The sequence below is a fragment of the Acanthopagrus latus genome, chromosome 3 (genome assembly GCF_904848185.1).
Source record: "Acanthopagrus latus isolate v.2019 chromosome 3, fAcaLat1.1, whole genome shotgun sequence".
In the NCBI taxonomy this organism is placed as follows: domain Eukaryota; kingdom Metazoa; phylum Chordata; class Actinopteri; order Spariformes; family Sparidae; genus Acanthopagrus; species Acanthopagrus latus.
Genome location: NC_051041.1, coordinates 15,175,603 through 15,196,420, shown reverse-complemented (window position 1 = coordinate 15,196,420; position 20,818 = coordinate 15,175,603). Strand labels below are relative to the sequence as shown.

Here is a 20,818-nt window from a genome sequence, read left to right as displayed (position 1 = left end):
TTGGGGATATTTTTCATAAACTCTGATATATGCAAGCAAAAAATTATAATAATAACAAATGCAAAATCTCATATATTACCTTGGTACTCGTACTACTAGTACTACTTTTTAAACGCTACAATATTAAACTGTAGTATCTTTTTAGTTCCTTGTTATCAACTTCCTTCTGACTTCATTCTTAAAGATTCACCAATTTCATTGTTGACCTACGCGGGTGTCAAAGCAATGCTACTGCTCATAGCTGGAAAACAAAAACATTTGTGGACCTTGTTTTGGCAGAAACTAAACACCCCAGCTGTTCTGAAAGCCCCAAAAGAGAGGAAACCCAGCAAGAAGGAGGGAGGATCCCCAGGGAAGTCATCCAGCCTGCCAGCAATCCTCTACAGGTAAACACACAGTGCCTACGGGAGAAGAATGGGGTGATATTGAAACTAGGGTGCATTTGTTTTAAATATCATCAAACGCTGGAGGCAGAAAGAGTGTGCCTTACTTGCATGTGTCCATCATTTTTTGGGGTTGAGTGTGTGAATTCATCTGTCACGCAGTTGTGTTCCAGTGTTTTTACATTGACAAATCATGACTACAAATAACAATTACCAGCCTTTTCTCACACATAATGTCACATTTTCCTGCAGCTGTGGCATCTGTAAGAAAAACCAGGACCAACATCTGCTGGTGTTGTGTGACACTTGCAAGCTTTACTATCACCTGGGCTGCCTGGAGCCACCATTAACACGCATGCCCAAGAAGACCAAGAACAGCTATTGGTGAGAGACATGGAAATGTGAGGGGGGGTGGGGAGGAGATGGGAATACGGTGTAAGGACACATAAGATCGTTTTATTTAAGGCACATGACCTTGACGTTTTCCACCAAACACTATGCAGAATAGATAAATGTCTGTAGCCGAGATGTTACAATGAAGTTTAAACAGTGTAAGGCCACAGAATCACTGAACTTGAAGCAAATGGACACAAACCCAGACTGCTGGAAAGCATTATTCAAAGTTACACAGTTCAAGATTCCACAGATGGCACACTTCCGTATTAGTGTGCTGCTCTGTCAGTCCTAACTGTCCGCTGGCTGCTGAACCTCCACTGTACATGCCTCTTTGCTTCATCACATGACTCAACATAACAGTAAATAAAGTGCAGAGAATATTTTAGGAACAACACAGAGTTGGGGCCACTGTATGTTACCTTTCTTTAACAAGATGATGGAAACGTCGGTACAGGAAATATGCAGGTGCAGAAAAAAATGATTTACGTAAGAGAAAACTGATGCCTCTATTTCTGAAGGTATAACACGTTCATCCATTGGCCATACCATATTGAAACAGGTCCATGCTCCTATCATAAAATATGAGGACTGCATTTCTACATACAGTCATTACCCCAAATTTGGGATGCTATTATTGGCTATTTTTGTTGTTGTTTAATCTCATTTCCTTGATAAATTGACAAGTTGTTGATTAGTAGCTGTATCTATATAAGACATATATATGATCTATAAAATACATATATGTGTATTTATATTTATGTTTATATATACACACACGTGTACATGTGTGTGTACATCTATGTGTATTTGCGTATCTGCATATGTATGTATATTTACATTTATGCTTATGTATGTATGTATGTATGTACACACATCTGTGTGTGTGTGTGTGTACATTTAAAAATTTGGAATGTTTTTCCTTGAACTGTTGCTGCCAGTTTCTTTGTAGGGCTGGGTGTTCTTGTGTCTTATTACATGGCTCTTCTTAATGCTGTAGAATGCTCCATTCACTTGAATGGGGCTTCCCAACGTTTGGCGGTCAGTTATTTTCGTATAACAGACCGCTGCTCAGCATATCTGACCGTTGTCAAGGAAAGTGGCCTTTTTGCCTCTGATTCACGTATTTCGTATCACTCCGCGCTCTAAAATCTTTGTTTCGCAAAGGACGGATCAGATCAGTGGATCAGTTCATCCTGTCGGGACTTATTTTCCTGGTAATGACCGCCGTTCTATACATTATCCCTTACTTATGTTCCAGTTATGCTGACACAGAGCTAGAATTGATGACTTGACTTCACTGAGCAATTTGTGTGAGTTTTGGAGGAATAATAATTTCATCACTGCTGTGATGTATTGTTGGAGCTAACAGTTCAATGAATACAGTGAACAGTGATTGCGAACGCAGAAATCTTTGTCTGGTTCCTCTGCTGAGTGTAAAGTTTTGTGAGCTTAATCAATTTGTGGTGATTGTTACCATGGTTGTGCTGTAGAGAAAATTCTCCCTGAGCTGTCCTGAATTGTGTCTTTGAACAGTTCGCACACATATCGACTGCTGGTGGCAAGAGTGCACACCGATCTGCCCCTGATCTGTTTGGTTTTTTTTTTGTTTGGTTTTTTTTTGTTTTTTTTAACCAAGCTCCAAAAACCGTTGGGGACATAAAAGATCTGGTCTTAAAACTTGTAGTGTGAACTTATCCTATCCCATAGTTCCACCTCATTGCGGCTATAAACAATGACACCCATTTGATACAAAGGAGAGGCAATGTTATTCATGGGGCCTCAAACTGCAGTGTGTGTACTTGTGTGTGTGAGAGAGAGAGAGTGCGCGTGTGTGCGCATGCATGCACGTGCGCATGTGCGTGCGTGAGAGAGAAAGAGATTGTGTGCTTGTACAGCAGGGGACAAGGGGCTGTGGCTGCAGCGTGTCACATGGCTGAGTCTGACAATGTGGTGTGTGATAAGGTACCATGTGACAGGTGAGTTTAATATTGAACTAGTCAAACAAAGAAAGAGAAAGCTGGACACACAAATTCAAAACACTTGCTCTGTTCACTACTTGCTGAATTATTGAAAAATTCCAGATTGTGTTTTCAGTTTTCTCAACACTATAATCCTTAGCTTCCACCTGGTGTCAGTAGCACCTATCACAGAATTAGAGAATAAGAATAAGCTCAGTGATTGGATGTTTGTCTCCTGATGAGTTGTGGTTAATGCCTTTTTCAAAGTGTTTTTTGCACCTAGACTTATATCTTTGACTTTTTAGCCAGATATTTTCTAACTCAGCCCCATATATTTTGTGTTACAATCCAATCCAAGTATTCCAAATGTGACTCACACATATTGTCTATGAGAAAAATGAATGGGATGTTACATCCCAGAAACAGAGGCTAAAATGGCCAACAAGGTCCACCAATCAAATGGTTCTGTTTAGGCCACAGTGGGGATGGATAGGGGTTAGGATACTGTTGGGCCATACTGGCCTAATATCGATTATTCCATATCTAGAGAATAATAACTTTGGCAATAATAGTTGATGTTAACATCATAAAACATCTCCACCCTGAGCGTATGAACTGGAATTGCTTTTCCTATTCATTTTTTGTGTACTATGAGCACTGTTGGTATCCACAGTTTGTTTATTCATATTAGTCCTGACATTTGAGGCCAGTCGGTGGCAGCTGGATTATCAGATGAAGGATGCTAAGATGGTGGAAATGTCACAGTCACTTCCCTCAACTACTGCAGTTCCTTATCTAGAGAGGAGATGTAGTGCATCTGTTCTCCCACATGTGATAGTTCTAAGATATTTTCTTGTTGTGTGAAATGGAGAGAAGCTTCTCTTTCTATAGTAGCTGAAAGAACTGAAGAGGTGCAGAATGTTTTTTGTGTTGGTGTAAAACAATCTGTTTGTGAAAGGAGTAATTCATTTTGCATTCATTATTGGCATGAAGCTCTTTTGGTTTATTGGGTGAAAATTAGAAACTGTTGAATGATTCAAGTGTGTGGGTTGAGAGTCATGACTAATTACAGAGTTGTGCGTATACAGAAAGCAACAGAGACTCCAGGGTACCGTTCCTTTGTACAACAAACAGAGGAGGCAGAAGCTGCTTGTTTATCAAAACCACATTACTGATTGTATAGCAGTATCCATTCCACATCTAACTTTGACTTGCTGCAGTAAATTTCAGCATTATCTAAATGGGTTGTTGTTGGCTTCAACTGCTGATAAGGTGCAGACTTTTTCAAATGCTGAAACATTTCCAGGAATTGAAATAGTGAGTTCGGTACTGGTCATCCATTAATGTACAGTGTGTGTGTTCTCAATCATCCAGTCTAAAACACAGTGTCATCACTGTTGTCTCCACTCAGTATATATACTGCAGTTTTCTGCATAGATTTAGGGTATGAATTTGAAATGATACACGCCCAGTGTCCAATTTATTTGGTTACGGCTGCTATTTTTAAAGTAAAACTTTTTTGATATTATTTCAATTAGAAATGCGCTGATGGCAAGTTTGAGCTGCTGATTCTGATTTTGTTGTTGCTGATTCCAACTTTCTTTCGGAGTACTAGACTTAACAACACACACAAACATTTTTGAACGGAAAATTCAATTATATATTCATGATAAAAAAATAAACGATTAAACAAGGCCAGTAAACATTACATTTTACCCTACTGCACAGGTTACAGGAACTTCTCTCACTCTCATTCAAACAAATCTCAAAATAAAGTGCAAATAAAATCCAACTGAAAATGAACTGCAGTATTTCCCACTAACGTGTTTTAAGCCATGCACTGTCATGGCCAACCATACTGAGATTAAGTTGAGTTTAGTTCCTGATACTTATCAGTGAAAGAATTCCACAACATACCATTATATTTACCAGAACACTTTGTGATATGATGCATTCATAAACTACAGCCACTGCAATGACATACAAACTACTAATTTTCTCTCAACAAGATTCTGCAGCCATGCTACAATAGATGTGAGACTTTACACAGTAGTCCTCATTTCTAATACTGGCATGCTACCATACTCATAATGATAATGATGTTGAGTGGGTATAGATTCGACCATGCTCATCATCTTAGTTCAGCCTGTTAGCATGCAGACAGTAGCTCGTTAGCATAATAAAAGTGCGCCTGAGGATAATAGGACTGTCCTTAGTTTTTCAGGTGTTTATCAGATCTACTGGAAAGTCAGTATTCAGTAGAATATTTGTAAGGATATCTCAGGTTGGACAAATGGACATTGGTGACTAGCTTAACATAAAGGCTGGAAACATTTGTGACTAGCTTAACTTAAAGGCTGGAAACCACTGGAAACAGCTAACCTGTCTGTCCAAAGTTAAGAAATGGGAAGATGTATTTGTGTAGATGTTTTAAATTGCTGCATCATCACCAATAAAAGTTACAGATTACCATATTCTGTTTAAGGGCAAACTGTATCAAAATGTATAAATGTATAAACTGTATAAATGCTTTAAATATAAGCTGAAATGTAACAATGTTAGAATTTACAAAAATAGTTCTTCATCAGAAAGAAGTCCAACAAGCTGCTATGGTGGTTTCTTCCTTGTTTCTCTTTTATGTCACAAGCAGTACTGCTCGTGTTTTCTACCTTTTGATCATAAGCAGCTGTCAGGTCCTGTTTTTCTTTTTTCAGGGTAAATTAAGGATTTGGGCCTGCGATAATAAAATCAATACAGTTCACTGAGAAGAGCTGTCTTGTGTCTCCTCAGGCAATGCTCCGAGTGTGATCAGGCCAGCAGCGATGAGGCTGATATTGCCATGGAGACGCTACCGGACGGCACCAAGAGGTCCAGAAGGCAGATCAAGGGACCAATCAAATTTATCCCACAGGAGATGTCGCCAGAGCCCAAGAAACATCAAGTGAGAGGCACGGTGTGTATCAGCACACTGGAAATGTAAAATGTGATGAGAAATGTATTTTCATTCCGAAAACAAAAACTTCTCTTGTTGCGGTTATAATGACAAATTTGTATGCTCAACTCGTTCTCCTCTCTAATTAGAGTGTAACTCATTTCAGTGTTGGCTTATTGGTTCATCTGTATTGATCTCAAATAATTAAATTGTTCTCATTAATCTCATGCTCTCTTTAAGGCTTCACGAGGTGATAATGTTAGTGTTCCCAGGAGCACAAAATTAAAAAAAATATAATCAAAAGCATTTTTGTTAAAATACCAAAGTTAGTGGAACAATAAACAGATGTGGACTTCCTCTTGATGGGACAGAGGCAGGGTGCATCCAGACTATACAAATGAGAAAATAATTGTTATTGTTTGTTGTATCATCACTTCATTTGATAAGAAGCAAGAAACAAGAGCAAGAGGGAAATAGCCTGCGGAAATGATTGAAACAAAAGGCTTCCTAGTCTTAAAATGAATCTTCTGACAAATGAGTGTAAAAAAGCAACACTTAAAATTTTGTTTGCATTGAATCTTCAGGGCAGTCTAGTACTTTACAGGTAAAAGAAATATATATGTATGCCTATAGAAGTATGAGGAAGCAGAAGTTCAACTCAACAGGCTAGAGTCTCGGCCTCCAGCTCAATCAGGTAATGAAGCATCAGGCCTCCACAGAATTAAAGCATTGATGTCTGCATTCGGTGCACAATGTGATGTGGGTTTTCGAACCCAGAGTAGTTTCATGAAAAAAAATTATTGATTTGCGCACTTTTCATTAAGATGAAATCTCCAGAAGATAGAGAGGTGATTTCAGGCAAGTGCATTTAAATGTCAGTCCAGACTTATTAAGAAGTTAAAGGACAGGTCTAGTGCTGACAATCTTGATCTATAATCCTGTTCAGTTTTCATTCCTTGTTATTTTTAATATTGAATTATATTTCAATTAAACTCAAATGGCTTTATTTATTTATTTATTTATTTATTTATTCATTCATTTATTATTATCAGTATGCACTATGCACTTCTACACTGTATACACAGGCTTATGCCTTGCCAATGTCACTATATATTCCGTCCAAAAGAGAACATTGACAGAAAAGAATGTATGGATTTACTGATAGTTTCCTTCCTTGATAATAAAAACGCTGATGCTGATAAGCCCTGTGATGAGAAGGGGTGAGGCATACCTTCTGATACTATCAAGTTATGTTAAAATATTGATCAAGAGAATGTGATTCAGAAAATGTAACTGTTCATCCAACTGGGGGAAGCATCTGTTAAGGACAGACACTATCATAGTACAGGCAGAAATGTTTGTTCGTTGGAGCAGATCAGCCAGACACTGAATGACGTCGGTGACTGTTGTCCTTTTATCACTCTACACGTTTTACCCTTGTCAATAGCTATCAAGCCAACTCTCAGCTAACGTAGTGTTAAGTTAGCTATCTAGCTGATCTCAGTGTAAACCCACGTTCAGAGCCTTTTTTAATCTCAGCACTCTGCTGTGTATTATAAGCACTTTCCAAGTCAGAATAAAAAAAATGAAAAGCCAAGGGCTTGAGGACCTGGGCAGAGCCAAATTCAAAAATGTCCTTTGTACTTGCCATTAGCATGGATAACTGGTTATGTCCAAAGCTAACTAAAACATTTTCTTTAATGTACACTTAGGTGAAATTATTTCCACATCCTTTCCAGTAAACGTTTTAATCTTCACTTGCTTCACGATTCAGCTGTCAATGATTTGAATTCAAGCAATGCTTGATGCATCTTGATGCAACCCAATGCATGGCATTCTCAATTTTCAACATTGCTGCACATGGCTACTCTTTTAATATTAAAAATACCCATTTATTTAGAGAGTCTTAAAAAAAAAAAAAAACATGCTAAAACAGTCTACAGTATGAATTCTGTGTCTTCTGATACCAGGATCTGTGTGACCCACTTTGCAACATTAATATTACAAAAACTACAAAGTAATGTATTTACAGTGATTACAATGTAATCATATTATTTTCACATAGCAGCTCTAATACAGGGCACTAACTAAATGTGAAAAACATCACAAAAATGACTCTGCTGCACATAACCTTTCGTAGAGTTGAACAGTGAAATCTACAGTGCCTCATCAGTTCTAGGCTCTGTGTATTCTTTATAGTTGCAAAAATTAGCTTCAGATGAAAAAGGTTCAGGCAGAAGAGGCAGAAGTTACACAGAGCCTTTGTCTTATCTCGTTCATGTTTTCCAGCAAGTTCATAAAATCAGATATGTGCCCGGAGTTGTCAACTTTCAAAATACAAGGCTTTTTTAAAAAAAAAAAAGTGTAATCACTCACTGCTCTCTGCCTCCTTCTGACTTAACTCCCAACGTAAAGTTACCCTCATTTCCGTTTCTAATTACAAGACGTTTACCAAGCAAGATCATCCATACAAATACAAGAGGCTTTGAATGATACCTCTTTTCTTTGATTTTGCCCCAGAATGTCTTCAGTAGTGGGCAAAACCCCAGATATGACTTGATACAGCACGATGATGAGAACACTAAAAACAGCTGACGTGTATATTATTACTATTAACAGCCGAGATTGATGTTCACACAGTTGGTGAAGTCAGTTTTGTGTCAGTGTTGCCACAAATCTTCTGGCTGTTTCCCTTCGACTTCTTTCTGTGACCACAGAAGAACGGCAGTGTAACATTTAGTGTCAGCTGTGAGAGGGGACAGAACCCCCTCTCCATCCCTCACTGGATCTGACTTATCTGTACCGACCATGCTCTGATCCTGCGATACAGAGCAGCTTCCCTGCTCCCTCAAGAAGCACTCCAGATTGATATCTGACAGCTCGGTGGTGAAGAAGGGCGGGGGAGGCTGGGCTTGTCTTTCACTTCCCTTTTTTTCCTCCACTGTCAATATGTGATCCTGTGGCACTCACCTGGGACTGGAGGGAACTTTCCTCTTGTGACTGTGGATGCTCACAGCAGAGTCAATTCCACCGAAGCTGCTCATGACTGCAGTCTCTGTTACAAATAGAGAAATGAACAAAGGAAAGGAGCAGCGTCTCAACCGCTTGTCCCCTCCCTGCGCTGCATCTGTTTTAGAGGGGAAATACTGGAGTGTTAGAGCACAGTGGCAGTCTGGGTTAATGTGTTTTTCTGTTCAAGTTGGAAACCAGGGCCCAGACATGTGCCGAAGACCCTGCTGGAGCTCTCAGGGATTAAGCAGCTTTCTGATTTTTCTCACAGCCACTAGGCCAAGGCACTTCAGTGCAGCATTTATCTTCAAATGCAAGGCCTGCAATGGCAGACGCTAAAAGGACCCTGCTTTGCATTTTTAATGCTTTTACCAGGGCACCCAGGCACTGGCACTTCTCTAAAGCCATGTTTCAATTTATCAGGACTGGCTAATCGACCTCATGCTGGCCTCTGAGGCTGCAGAGAGTATGTGGGTTTTGGGTAGTTCTTATGTAGGGATGGAGCATATGTGTGCACATGCACACATTTCTATGGCCAAAAGGGCTAACATGGACCAGTGCCACTTGATGAAGCTGAGCGTCTTGTGGTTGTTATTCATGGCTTGTAGTTGGTGGTGCCGACTGGAGGAAAACCTTTAAAGTCAACCTGTGAACTCCATTTGATTTAACATGTATGTAATGTGGCAGCTGTAAAATTAATGCTCCATAGCATACTCGGTCTGGATACAAGAGTGTTTGAGATGGGCTGTGCAAAGTCATGCAAAGTCATGGACATTATCGATGGATAGATGGATAGATGGATGGATGGATGGATGGATAGATAGATGGATAGATGGATAGATGGATGATGTTATGCACTTTGTATTAATATTTAAGGGGACATTCATTGTTGGAGAGGCTAACTGCAGGTGGTGCTACAAAAATATCGGGTTATGATTTATTGCAGCCCCCTATCACCACAGTGTTAATACTAAAATGTCTCATATGAACATATGCCATTAATCAGTTGGAAATTATGAGAATTAAGTTAATATATCTGGTTACTACCACTTCCTATGCTCTGTTAATTTCTCTAATCCTGTGTGAAATGATTCATGCTTGTTAAAGATGCACTGATGTACTTAATTAAAAGATTGATTTTGCCTGGGACTTATAAACTGCCTGCAGTTTTAATTTCCTCACCTGAGCAGAGCCCTAGATTAGCTATGCTGTGTGGCTGAGTGTTTTTAGCTGAACCAGCTACTGAACTGCACTCTGCTCCCCCTGGCCTTATAGATTACTTAACGAGACACTGCTTTAATGCAAAAATAACTAAATAATGTCAGGCCTTTTGTTTGGCAAGAGCAGTCACAGGAGAGATAGTGAAGGTCTATATGAGCCAATTGGCAGCTTCTTGCAGTTAGCATTCTTAATGATAAGTGCTCCATCTGGCAAGTGGTAGCGAGCCAAAGGCGACAGATGGAATTGTTTTCACAATCTGTTTAAATATGTTGTCGATTTTTCTTCCCCTTTTAAACCCTCCCCGGCAGCTCCGACGCTCGCTTGCTAGAAACAAGAAGATGTTTGTTTTTCTCTTTCTTTCATGCTTGGTTCAGTCTTCTGCAAAGACAAAACACACTTCAGAGCAGTTTAGTATATGGGAGTGTTGCTAAACATCTATCCAGCCTTTTTTGACTTCCATAGACAGAATGTGAAGGAACGTGACCAGTGTCTTGGCATGTACAGCAGACATATTTATTGCCACAGCATGACTAGTTCTGGAGGTGGCTAGCAGGTAGTGCTGTTAGCTCAGACACAGATGGGACACTTAATTCATCAGCTTTGAACCATCATAATCTTAACTACATCTTCAATGTATCTGAGTTGTTCAGTCAACTTTCTTGTGTACAAAAGTTAATTCAGCTTTTCCCTTCTATTTCTTTCACCAAAGATGTTGCTTTGGTCTCGGGGGTGGGATGGTCTGGGGTTCTTAAAGATATACAAGATTTTTACATTAAAATGTCTAAAAATGATGAGACCTATGTTATATATTTGTTGAGTTGTGTACATTATCCCAAATTTTACCAACAATATTCAAACCTAGAAAATTCTACTGACGGTAATGGTGCATTTTGATTATGGTAACAAAGGGGTAGTTTTCAAGCCTGTTTTTTTGTTATATACATGACCTACGTGTTTGCAACGGCAGGAGCAGTTAGGAATAGCTCTAAGACTGGGACACTATCCTTTTATTGTCGGACTCCGTTCAAATTGGTTTTCATCATTTTGTCAATCCACATTCTCAACCATAGCTAAGGGCTGGTCCCTTCAGGATTATATGAAAGCAGCTATGGATGATTTTTTGGCAGTCAATAATGATGGTGCTGTTTCAGATTCTTGTGGGAATCTATTAAAGCTGTAGTAAGAGGCAAAATGATCGCAGATGGAGCTTTGAACAAACGTGAAAAGAACCATGAAAGGTCAATAAAAGTCAATAAAGGTCAATAAGCAAATAATTAAGCTGGGACTAAAGCAATTTGGAGTGAATGACAAGCCAGGAAAAGTTGTTGGCCACACTGTTGCAGGGTGCACAGGAATTAGGTCTATTTTCAAAATCAAGTCTTCATCAGGCGAAATCTTAACCAAGTTCTAGATAACTATTTAAGAAGTCTCTTTGAACAGTTATATACTTCTAACTGTACTGCATCAGATGATACTAATGCATTGCCTGTAGGAAGTATGTATTCCTATAGAATAGGAATAGGAATGGGTGAAGTAGCTTTTTGGATGGATCGATGGATGGATGGCCAAATGAGGCTGTGTTTGAAGGTGGGGCGTCAGGGATATAATTGGCCGGTTTCAACTACTTTTGATTTTACCATTATATTTCACCATATACACTATTTACCTTGCCTTTTTTGGTGTCATTATTTTCAGTACAACCTCACATGTGTGACTGTACAGTTATTTTTTTTCATTTTGACATACTGTATTGACACAATGGACCTAAAATCACAAAGACAATAAAATCCAAATAGGAAAAAGTTAAGATTTTTTACTGTGAAAACCACAACCATGATTAACGAACCATTTTTATTACTTACAATGCAAATATAAATTGTTGTTTGCTGAATTTGAGTTTTTGAAATTTACAAAGTCAGGGTTCTCCCAAGAAATTTTTAGTGTAGTGGTGCACCGTTGGGGGGCAGACGGACGGACGGATGCTTTTTTTGCGAGAAGACCACGGCAGCCCACAAACACCCGCTTTAAAGCAGCTAATATTGAAACAGAGTATAGTGGCGCTGAGCTAGCAGTATAGCGGCGCAGCGCGGTTGTTCCACTGTCTGGGGAGAACCCTCAAAGTTATATGTAACTATTTGCTTTAGCGTGAAATATTTTTGTTTTGCAGAGAACCAGGGGGCAGAAGAGGAAGAGAGTTCCCATCTGTGAAGATCGAGAGGATAAAATCGAGGTTTGTCACATAATTATTCTACAGAATGCTACTGCTGTTGTTCTAGCCTACATGCTACTGTCATATTCCAACTCTTGATAGCACCGGTTCAGCTCTGCTCTTACCAGCTTACTATATTGTGTATATATACTGTCCATTTTATGGAAAAAAAAAAAAGATATCAATAAATTCATTTCATCAACCTCAGACATCTTAGTAGATGTGTTTTGTTAAATACCAAGTCAGAGAGGTCATTACAGTATTGTGGGGGAGTGATGTAATAATCAGAATATGAAATTCAAAAAGAAACCTGCCTCCTAAGGCCTGGTAACTTGGGGCATTATTATTCATGTTTTTAAGAATGTTTTAGTAGAAGGGCAGTCATAAATGTTGTGTTCACTTATTTTCTTTGGTTAATCATTAATCCTTGATTCAGTTTCAAGATGGTTGAAGTGTTACATGTATTGAGAATGCACACAAATTTTGCTTTTGAAATGAAGCTATGCAAAGCAATGTTTGGTGTATTTACTAAGAGACACTTGATTACTTTATGTCAGTGGATTCACTGATTCACTGATCATTTCACTGCTGACTGGCTCCAGCAGAGAAAAAAAACATGCTTTTTTTTTTTTTTTTTTGCATTCTTTACAAGATGAAAAGATAGTTTTATGTTGACTACAGAGCTGGAGCCACAAAGTGTTAGTATAGCTTAGACTGGACTTCACCTTGTCATTTTTGACATAACTTAGTTAATAAGCCTCATGCGGGGCAGCAAGCTCTGTGTAAGGAATAAGATGTTTAAGCTCTTCCCACGTGCTACCAAAAACTGCATTGTTAACACAAATTGATGCAATGATGAAGTAGAATGATGTCAGTCAACTTTAGCTGTCAGAAATAATTAGACTTACTGAGTACTGAGTAACAGAATCTAACTTGCATTAAATGTAGCCCTGGGCACCACTCTTAAAAAAAGGAAAATGATTCTTGAGGTTGCTACATTTCTTGACATTTTATCAGTGACCGTATTACTTCATTCAGTAGTCAACTCCATCATATATGACTACACCCACAACCTATAATTACTAAACATCCAAATGTATGTGTGCAACCATGAATACAGTGGTGGACCACTGTATACCAGATGAAGCAGTATGTGATTTGTTATTGATGAGACCTGATGCTTTAATTGGAATATGCTCTGCATTTATGCAGCACTTTTCCATTTTTTCTGACTACTCAAAACACTTTACAGCACAAGCAAGTATGCACGCTTTCATACACATTCTTACACTGGTGGCTCCTGGAGAAGGCCATACTCCCTGTTTATTGATTGAAAACGTATCAATTAATAGATCCCTCACCTTTGCATTAGAAACTTGGTTCTTTTGTTTCATGTCCTTCGTAGTCCCATGGGTCAGAGTCTGTGTCCATTGCCTGACAATTAGATGGAAAACACAGATAATGAGTTAATTGCTGACCTGTAGAGACAGGAATGTAGTTTGGAGTTTTGGAGTGATCCAGACTAGCTGTTTCTCTCTGCTACTAGTCTGTATGCTAGGTTGACCATGTCATGACTCCAGCTCTGTAGTTAACACATGAATATGAGATTGATCACTCACTCTTGTCAACTCTTTATCTCTTGAAAGACTTGACAAGAGATCTGATCCAGGACAACTAATGGGGCTTATCTATGGCACTTTTGGCCCTGAGTCAAACTGAGCAGTGTTGATGTGCGGTTGCATTACCAGTTTAACTGTGCCAAATTGTGCTTAGCCATGGCTGAGATGGACTATCTCCAGAGCAGAGTGGAGTGCTCTGGACCCAACTTTGAGCGGGGTTGCGAACCCCCTCAAACAATCCCGTGTTTTAATACTGATACTCAGACCAGAGAGAAAAGAATTTTCAAAAGTCCACTTGTCCACTGAATCTCTGTGTTCTGAAGTTTAATTTCTCTCCTGCGTCCCTGTTTGTACTTTCAGAAAGATGCTTTTTTTTCCTCTCCTTTATTTCAGGATGGTAAAAAGCCATAATTTCCTGGTTTTACAACTTTATGATAAAAGGTCTCAGATAACACAATCATGGGGGGCTTTTGTTGTTAAGGATTTATATTAAATGAAGCTTGTTTATTAGAGATTTGTACCGTCAACTGACAATGACATGCCAGTGAAATTTGATGTCATTTGGACTATAGTGCAGTACATTGAAAAATGTAAAATATACTTTGACTTCTAAAGACCATTTTGTTTTTTAAAATAAATGCTTTGATAAAAACCGTCAAATGACACCTGTCACTTGTATTAAATACACGGAAAGCCCACGGCTGCTTAATGTGCCATTAGCCAGCAGAGCCTTGGTTTTCAACCATGGAAAAGGGCTGGGCCTCAAGTGCAATAAATTCTGTGATTTTGTCTGTTATTGCTTTAGCCTTAATATTGTCTTTTAGAAAACCTCCTGCACATTTCAAATGCCTGTTGATTAGACACTAGTGTGGGCAGTGGAGAATCCATCTTTTTTAGTGTGGTAAAGCTAGCTGCTGCCGCTCCGTATCCCTTCAGTACACTTTTATGGCAAAGTGATTTAAAAGATTTGTTGTGTTTGTGTGAAAGAATGCTCTGTAAAGTGGCTGATAATTTGTTTTGAGTGTTCCAATCACCAGGAAATTACTCATTTCACTATCAGTAATTCGATCCCCATTCAAGCTAGCTGGGTGCTTAATTGGAAGTTAGCTCACTCGGTCAGTCTAAGTCTCTTATGTGCATGCTTTATGCATGGACCTATTACTACTGGACAGAACCTTGGAGGCAGATCCCCATTTATTACCTTGAAAGCTGCTCAGTAGCGCATGAACCCAAAAATGCTCAACCTCCAGCTGAATAGCTTCCGCGTTGTGTGGCCCATAGGGCGTGCACATCCTGCTGACCGTGTGAACTAATTTCCAAATGTGTAAATTCTCTTTGGGAGTGCCTTTTTTAATTGAATTTCTATTAACAAAGATTAAGGTCATGAAAACTGAAACATGCAAACAAATTTGCATTTTCATTTGCTCTAAGTTCAGAAATGTCGTCAGAAGACAGTCACTTTCATGAATTGTATTCAGACAAAGATTTGCTGTAATGTTTTCTCCCCCTCTACAGTTTAGCATTTCGTTCCTTTATACAATCCAACCACCACCAAGTGCCCATACAGCTCCTGATTCTAATCAGCTGTGTTTCCATAGGAACCACTGCCACGGGAACGCCGACAACGGCAGTCTGCAATGCAGAAAAAACCCAAAGCAGATGACACAAGGACTGAGTGTACAACCTGCAAAGGACCGGGTGACAACGAAAACCTTGTGAGGTGAGGGAACCTGTGTGTGTGTGTGTGTGTGTGTGTCTATGTGTGGCTCAGAGAGAGAACAGGGGGGTTATTAAACATGCTCTGTGTGTATGTATGGGTGTGTTTGTGTGTATGTGTGCATTTGTGTGCAGGCGTGTGTGTATGTGTCCGCGTGTATGTGCGTGTGTGTGTGCGCGCTGGTCTCGTGAGGAAGCCATATCCTCCTGATGATTAAAGTTCAGTCTTCATTAGGGCCTGGCCGCCTCGGCTCTGCAGAATCAGGGGGCTGAGGGTATCTTCTCCATAGGCCCCCTATATTGACCTGCCACATACATTTGCACAGTTCATTAAGGCATAATGAATAGCACAATTTATTCTGCTCCTTTCATGGGATTTCAGGTGTCAGGCTCCTAATCAGCAGGATTCTTCTTTGACATTGGTATTCTGTGAGAAAATATAAACCTAGATCACAGCAGCCACCATGTCAGCACATTGTCATGTGATGACTGTAAAAGGAATTTTCCATTCTCACCAGAATTTCCTTCATGAATTTAATATTGGCCCTCCAAAACATTAGCATATTGTAACCTAAACCAGTTTGTGGCTTTTTGAATTGTTATGTTAAAACAGTTCAGTGTTTTGAGCATGACACCGTTCTGCATCTTTTCACATTCTACCAATTATCTACAGAAGCCTTCATTCTCAAATACTGGAAGGAAGCCTTGAATGTTTTATCATTTTAACATGACATCTCTCATTCCTTTCTCTCCTTCACATCTGCTCCTGCTTTTATTTGCTTTTGATTCAACACTTGGTTCATCTTTACCTGTAGTCTTGATACGTTCTGACTAATGCACATTCTACAGCACTGATTCCATTACTATAACAACAGAGTCTTGCCACTCTGTTGAGTAAGGCAAGAAATACATTGGTCATTCACTTCTTTATTCCACCAGCTATGGTTTTGCTGTTTTCTTCAATAGCTCTTAAACTGCTGTCAATAGAAGTCAGCAGCTCCTGCACAGATGTTTTTTTAATTCCCTAAATAGAAGAACATAAACCTTCCTCATTTGAACAATTATTCCAGGGGTGCCCGAACATTGGCCAAAATTCAAAATAAATGGTGGACCACAGGCTAAATGTTTTTGTTTATTTGGATGATTTTTTGATGTTCCTTAATTTTTTTTTGTTTTTTCGTTTGTTTTTTTCACATTCTCTTAATTGACTGACTTCCTACACAAATTGTTACTCAACTGACTGTGCTCAGATTATGAAAAAATTGTAATTAGACAATAATTCATATTTGAATTTTCTTAACATTATTTTTTGTGCCAAACTAAACTCTATCTTGTAGCCCACTGTGAGCCAACCAATTTATTTTCTAATGTTTTAATCAATACATCAAATAATAACCCGTCATTTAATCAGAGAAGAACATAGTTCTTGCAACCCTAATTCGCTCCCTTTCTTTGTTGACATTTAATGCAATACACGTACAGAAAATGTTGCATTCCATTAACTTTTTATCCTTCGACATTTATATATAAAAACATCAAGTAGATTTAAAATGACTGCGTAGAACTTAAACCAGCAGAGAAGTGATTATGGCATGACCATGTTGTTGTACTGATAAGACTAGTCAAAATGGGTAAAATACTGAAAATAAGATCAGGAAGGTCATCACCCACCACCCTCTTAGGGTTTTGGCTTTATTTACAACATTACAGCGCAGTTTGTCTAGACTTGACAGGAAGTATCGAGAAACTTAATCAAGAAACTTCATCATTTTACATTTACGTGTATGCAGAGACATCCTGTGCTGCTCTTAAAAAAATGATACTGTGTCCATGGTAAGAGCAGTATCATGGAAATAGATCAAAGGAAAAGCCCAACACTTGAAAAACCAAAGCATTTGTGTTTTATTTGTTATGCGTTTTTAAGTGTTGACGTTGTAAGGGATGCTGGTCGGGGTATGAGGTGTGCTGCCCTGACTCTTTCTATCTTTGCATTGCACAGGTTTTGAGAGCCGGGGCAGCCACCTCACCTCCCATAAAAACTCGGGCCAGATGACCATTGGCTTAGAGACAGAGAGAGGCAGATTGAGGCGTTTGAAGAAAGGCGCTGGGGTCAGGCTGAAGAACGAGACCGCCATGCTGCCCCGCAACCACCTCTGAACCAAACTGGACCAACAACTGTCCAACGAAAATTGGGTGGAGCTGTCTAAATCTGAGTGTTGTTGGAGCCCTTTTTTTTTTTATTTAATGTTGAACCCTTTGCTCTTAGCTGTCTTAACACTCCACAATTTACCAATTGTGGCACCAGTTGCACCTATGCAATTGCCTGCATCTACAAAGTTTTGACCAAGAAAGAAAAAGATGTGTCATTATACAATTACTGATTAATTATTATTGAGTATTAAACTATTTTGGCCCATTAACACAACACCTCTGTTGCACTCATTAGGTAGCATTAAACACAAACAAGAAGAGAATGACTGGAGAGCTTACCGTCAAGCCAGATGATGGATGCAACTGTTCCAGGAAATTGAGTCCTGATATCTTTGAGGATCCCATGATTTGGTTAACTTAGGATTAAGGTTAGTAATGTAATAGGGTTAGAGATAGCATTGTTTAATGTAATGTATTTCCTTTAGAAACAAGATGTTGGACAGGGATGGATCTATCAACTATGAAGTAAATCAAATCAAACTGTTTTGATAGGACAGTATACCCACTATTGAAACATGAAGACCACTGTAGATTTCTATGAAAGGAAACTTCCTAAATAGCTCAAGCACCCATGGAATCTTTAAGATTGTGTTCAAATGTGGCTGTTGTATATAATAAGTTTGCCCAAAGCCTCTTGACTGCTCACATGGTAGCTGAGCTTCCCTCTGTAATAAATGAGTGTAAGACTCTGTGCTCGTTGGTTGCAGTGTTTAAACACACGAAACACTCAAGCTGCTATAAAAGACAGAAAACTGCCGTGCTCAGTTGATTTTTACTCCCTCTGACTTTGGACGCTATCTCAAATAATTCCTCTCCATGCCTGCAGGGGCTCACCTGCATCCAACATGTATTTTAAATCTTGTAGATGAACTATTTTTTTTTCATTGGTACTGGGCTGGTGCTCTGCTTTTTTGTCCCCATTAGACTTCCCCATCAGTACCAATCAGTATTATTGACTGAAGTTATCTACCAGTGTGAATTCTGTTCATTTAGAAAGCACTTGCACTTCCCAGATGTGAGTGTTGCTTTTTCTAAGTAAATGGAGGACCAGAAGTAAGAAAAAATTAGTGTTGTAAATAGAAGACCCAACTGTTTCATATGTATCAAGTGTAGCAGTTAAGTGATGCTACCATAAAGCATCTGTAGTAGAAACAATCTAGTGTAGTTAGCAGTAATAGCACTTAAATATTTGTCCAGTCTTCTCTAGTGTTTCAAAGCATTTGGAAGTCTTCGTCTGTCATATCTTGAAGTGACAGTGAAACTGCCACGTCCTCAGAAAGAAGCCCGGTTTTGTCTCCGTGTCCCCAAAGGACCATAGTCAGTGCTGTCAAAACAACAGCTGCTTGCTGTTCTGTCAGGGCTCATGACAAGTGTCACACTCTGCCCTCATATGTCACTCTGTTGCCTATCCAGGGTCCTATATGCATGCTTTTGGGAGCAGTCAAGCCCATGCAGTTCCTTGCTTTTTGTCTCCCTACAGTGTACGCCATGTTGGGTTTGTCTTGAGAAGGGAGATCTCAGTGTAATATGACTTGGTGACCCTTGACCAGTCCTTTCCTATCGCTCATACTCAGTCTTAAAGACAGCATGTCACTTCAACAATGCATGGCTATATCTACTTACTTTTAGATCTGTACAGTAATTTAAAACTGAAAATAAGTGATGTGGTCTTGTAGAATTTGAATGCCAGGTAACTATGTAGTGTGACAGTGTGTACAGTATTTATTGCAGAGGTCAAACATACATGTCTTTACTTTTTGTGCCTACATACTTGATTATATAGCATAAGCTTGTGTTGTGAACAGAGTTTAGCTCTGATTTGTGATGTAGTCTTACAGTGACTACCATATTTTCTTTGAGTTGCCAAACATTTGTTTACAGACATGCTTTTAAAGGGACTATTTCTGATTAATTGTCTAGTGTATAGTGTATTACTGTGGTACTGTATGGAGTAAGAATGTGAATGTGGCTGCTGTTATGTATGTGAAGTGTCTCAGCCTCTAGCCCATAGCTCTTGAAAATTCAGCAGAGCTTTAATAAACTCTTGACTTTTTCACCTTATTGACGCAGTGATAAATGAGTGTCAGCTAGCTAATTAATTGTTGTAAAGGTACGGCAGCGGCGGTCCGTTTGTGCGTGTAATGCCCTCTGTCATCTGTGATTTATCACCTGGGAAGTGGCCTTCTTGTTGGGGGGTGGTGGGCTCAGACGAAATGTTGCTTCTCAGCCCACATACAGTAGAGTCGACACTGATCTGTTGAATTCTTATACTGCAGTAACTGACAAGGTTTGATCAGCGTCAACCTTTTAAAAAACAGCTAAATGTCTGTGCACAGTACTGAAGCTGCAATCTATTCTACATTTCCATGCCATATGAGGATGTCACAATAATCCAAATCCACAATTTAATTCAGCAGTATTTTTCCAGCACCGACTGGCTATGGCATTGTTCGACCTTTTGGATCTGTAAGCATTTGGATCTGTAAAGATCAACAGATAATTGGTTTAATGTCCTCGTAATTAGTCAAGTTCAAATTATATTCTCCGGACATATCAATTCCAGAGTTCATCAGAAAATACCAATGGTCAACGATAAACAAACGAAAAGGGAAAAAAAAATCAGGTTGTTGCATTGTTCAGTCCAATAACATTTATGGAATCCTACTGACAAACCAACTGATGTGTCACTGGCCACTGAGCACAAATAGGGTGGGGTTAATCTTCTCAGGAGCATGAATCTGGTCAGACAATTTCATTGCAGTTTGTGACTTAATGTCATTTAATAATATGTGTCTGAAATGTACATCTTGGCCTGAGGTCAGCGCTAGACAAAATGTCATATATTGTCCAAAATGTAAATGGCTCACCCTCTTGAGAGCAAGACTTTGCTCAGTGAATTTAATCAAAGCCTGGAAACTAGATGTTGATCGAAGGATGTCTCAATCGAAATTATATTTATTACGTAACATAAACACATTTTTGATGAAAAAATCCTTTAAATTTGGTTCTTGAAGAATTAGTATAGATATAAACTTATCAGTGCTTTCTGGGTGGTGAACAATGTTGCTGAAGACTCAAACATCATATATGTCAATACACCAATTGTTAGCTAATATTTGTTGGTCTGGTATTAACTTGGGGCTTGATGGTGGGGTGAGATAAAA

General features: G+C 39.1%; 1 protein-coding gene across 3 annotated transcripts in view; it reads left to right on the top strand.

Moving 5' to 3' along the window:
- phf14 (PHD finger protein 14) overlaps positions 1-20,818 on the top strand; it is an 84,044-nt gene that overhangs the window by 33,552 nt on the left and 29,674 nt on the right. Inside the window, exons 12-17 of one of the 3 annotated variants that reach the window (XM_037092655.1) lie at positions 280-386; positions 636-767; positions 5,528-5,690; positions 12,067-12,129; positions 15,326-15,447; positions 17,443-19,715. In XM_037092655.1, coding sequence (XP_036948550.1) covers positions 280-386; positions 636-767; positions 5,528-5,690; positions 12,067-12,129; positions 15,326-15,447; positions 17,443-17,449 — 594 coding nt within the window. In that variant the 3' untranslated portion in view covers positions 17,450-19,715. Of the gene's footprint in view, positions 1-279; positions 387-635; positions 768-5,527; positions 5,691-12,066; positions 12,130-15,325; positions 15,448-17,442; positions 19,716-20,818 lie in introns of those variants that run through there. The other 2 variants (XM_037092654.1, XM_037092653.1) reach the window with 2 other exon arrangements.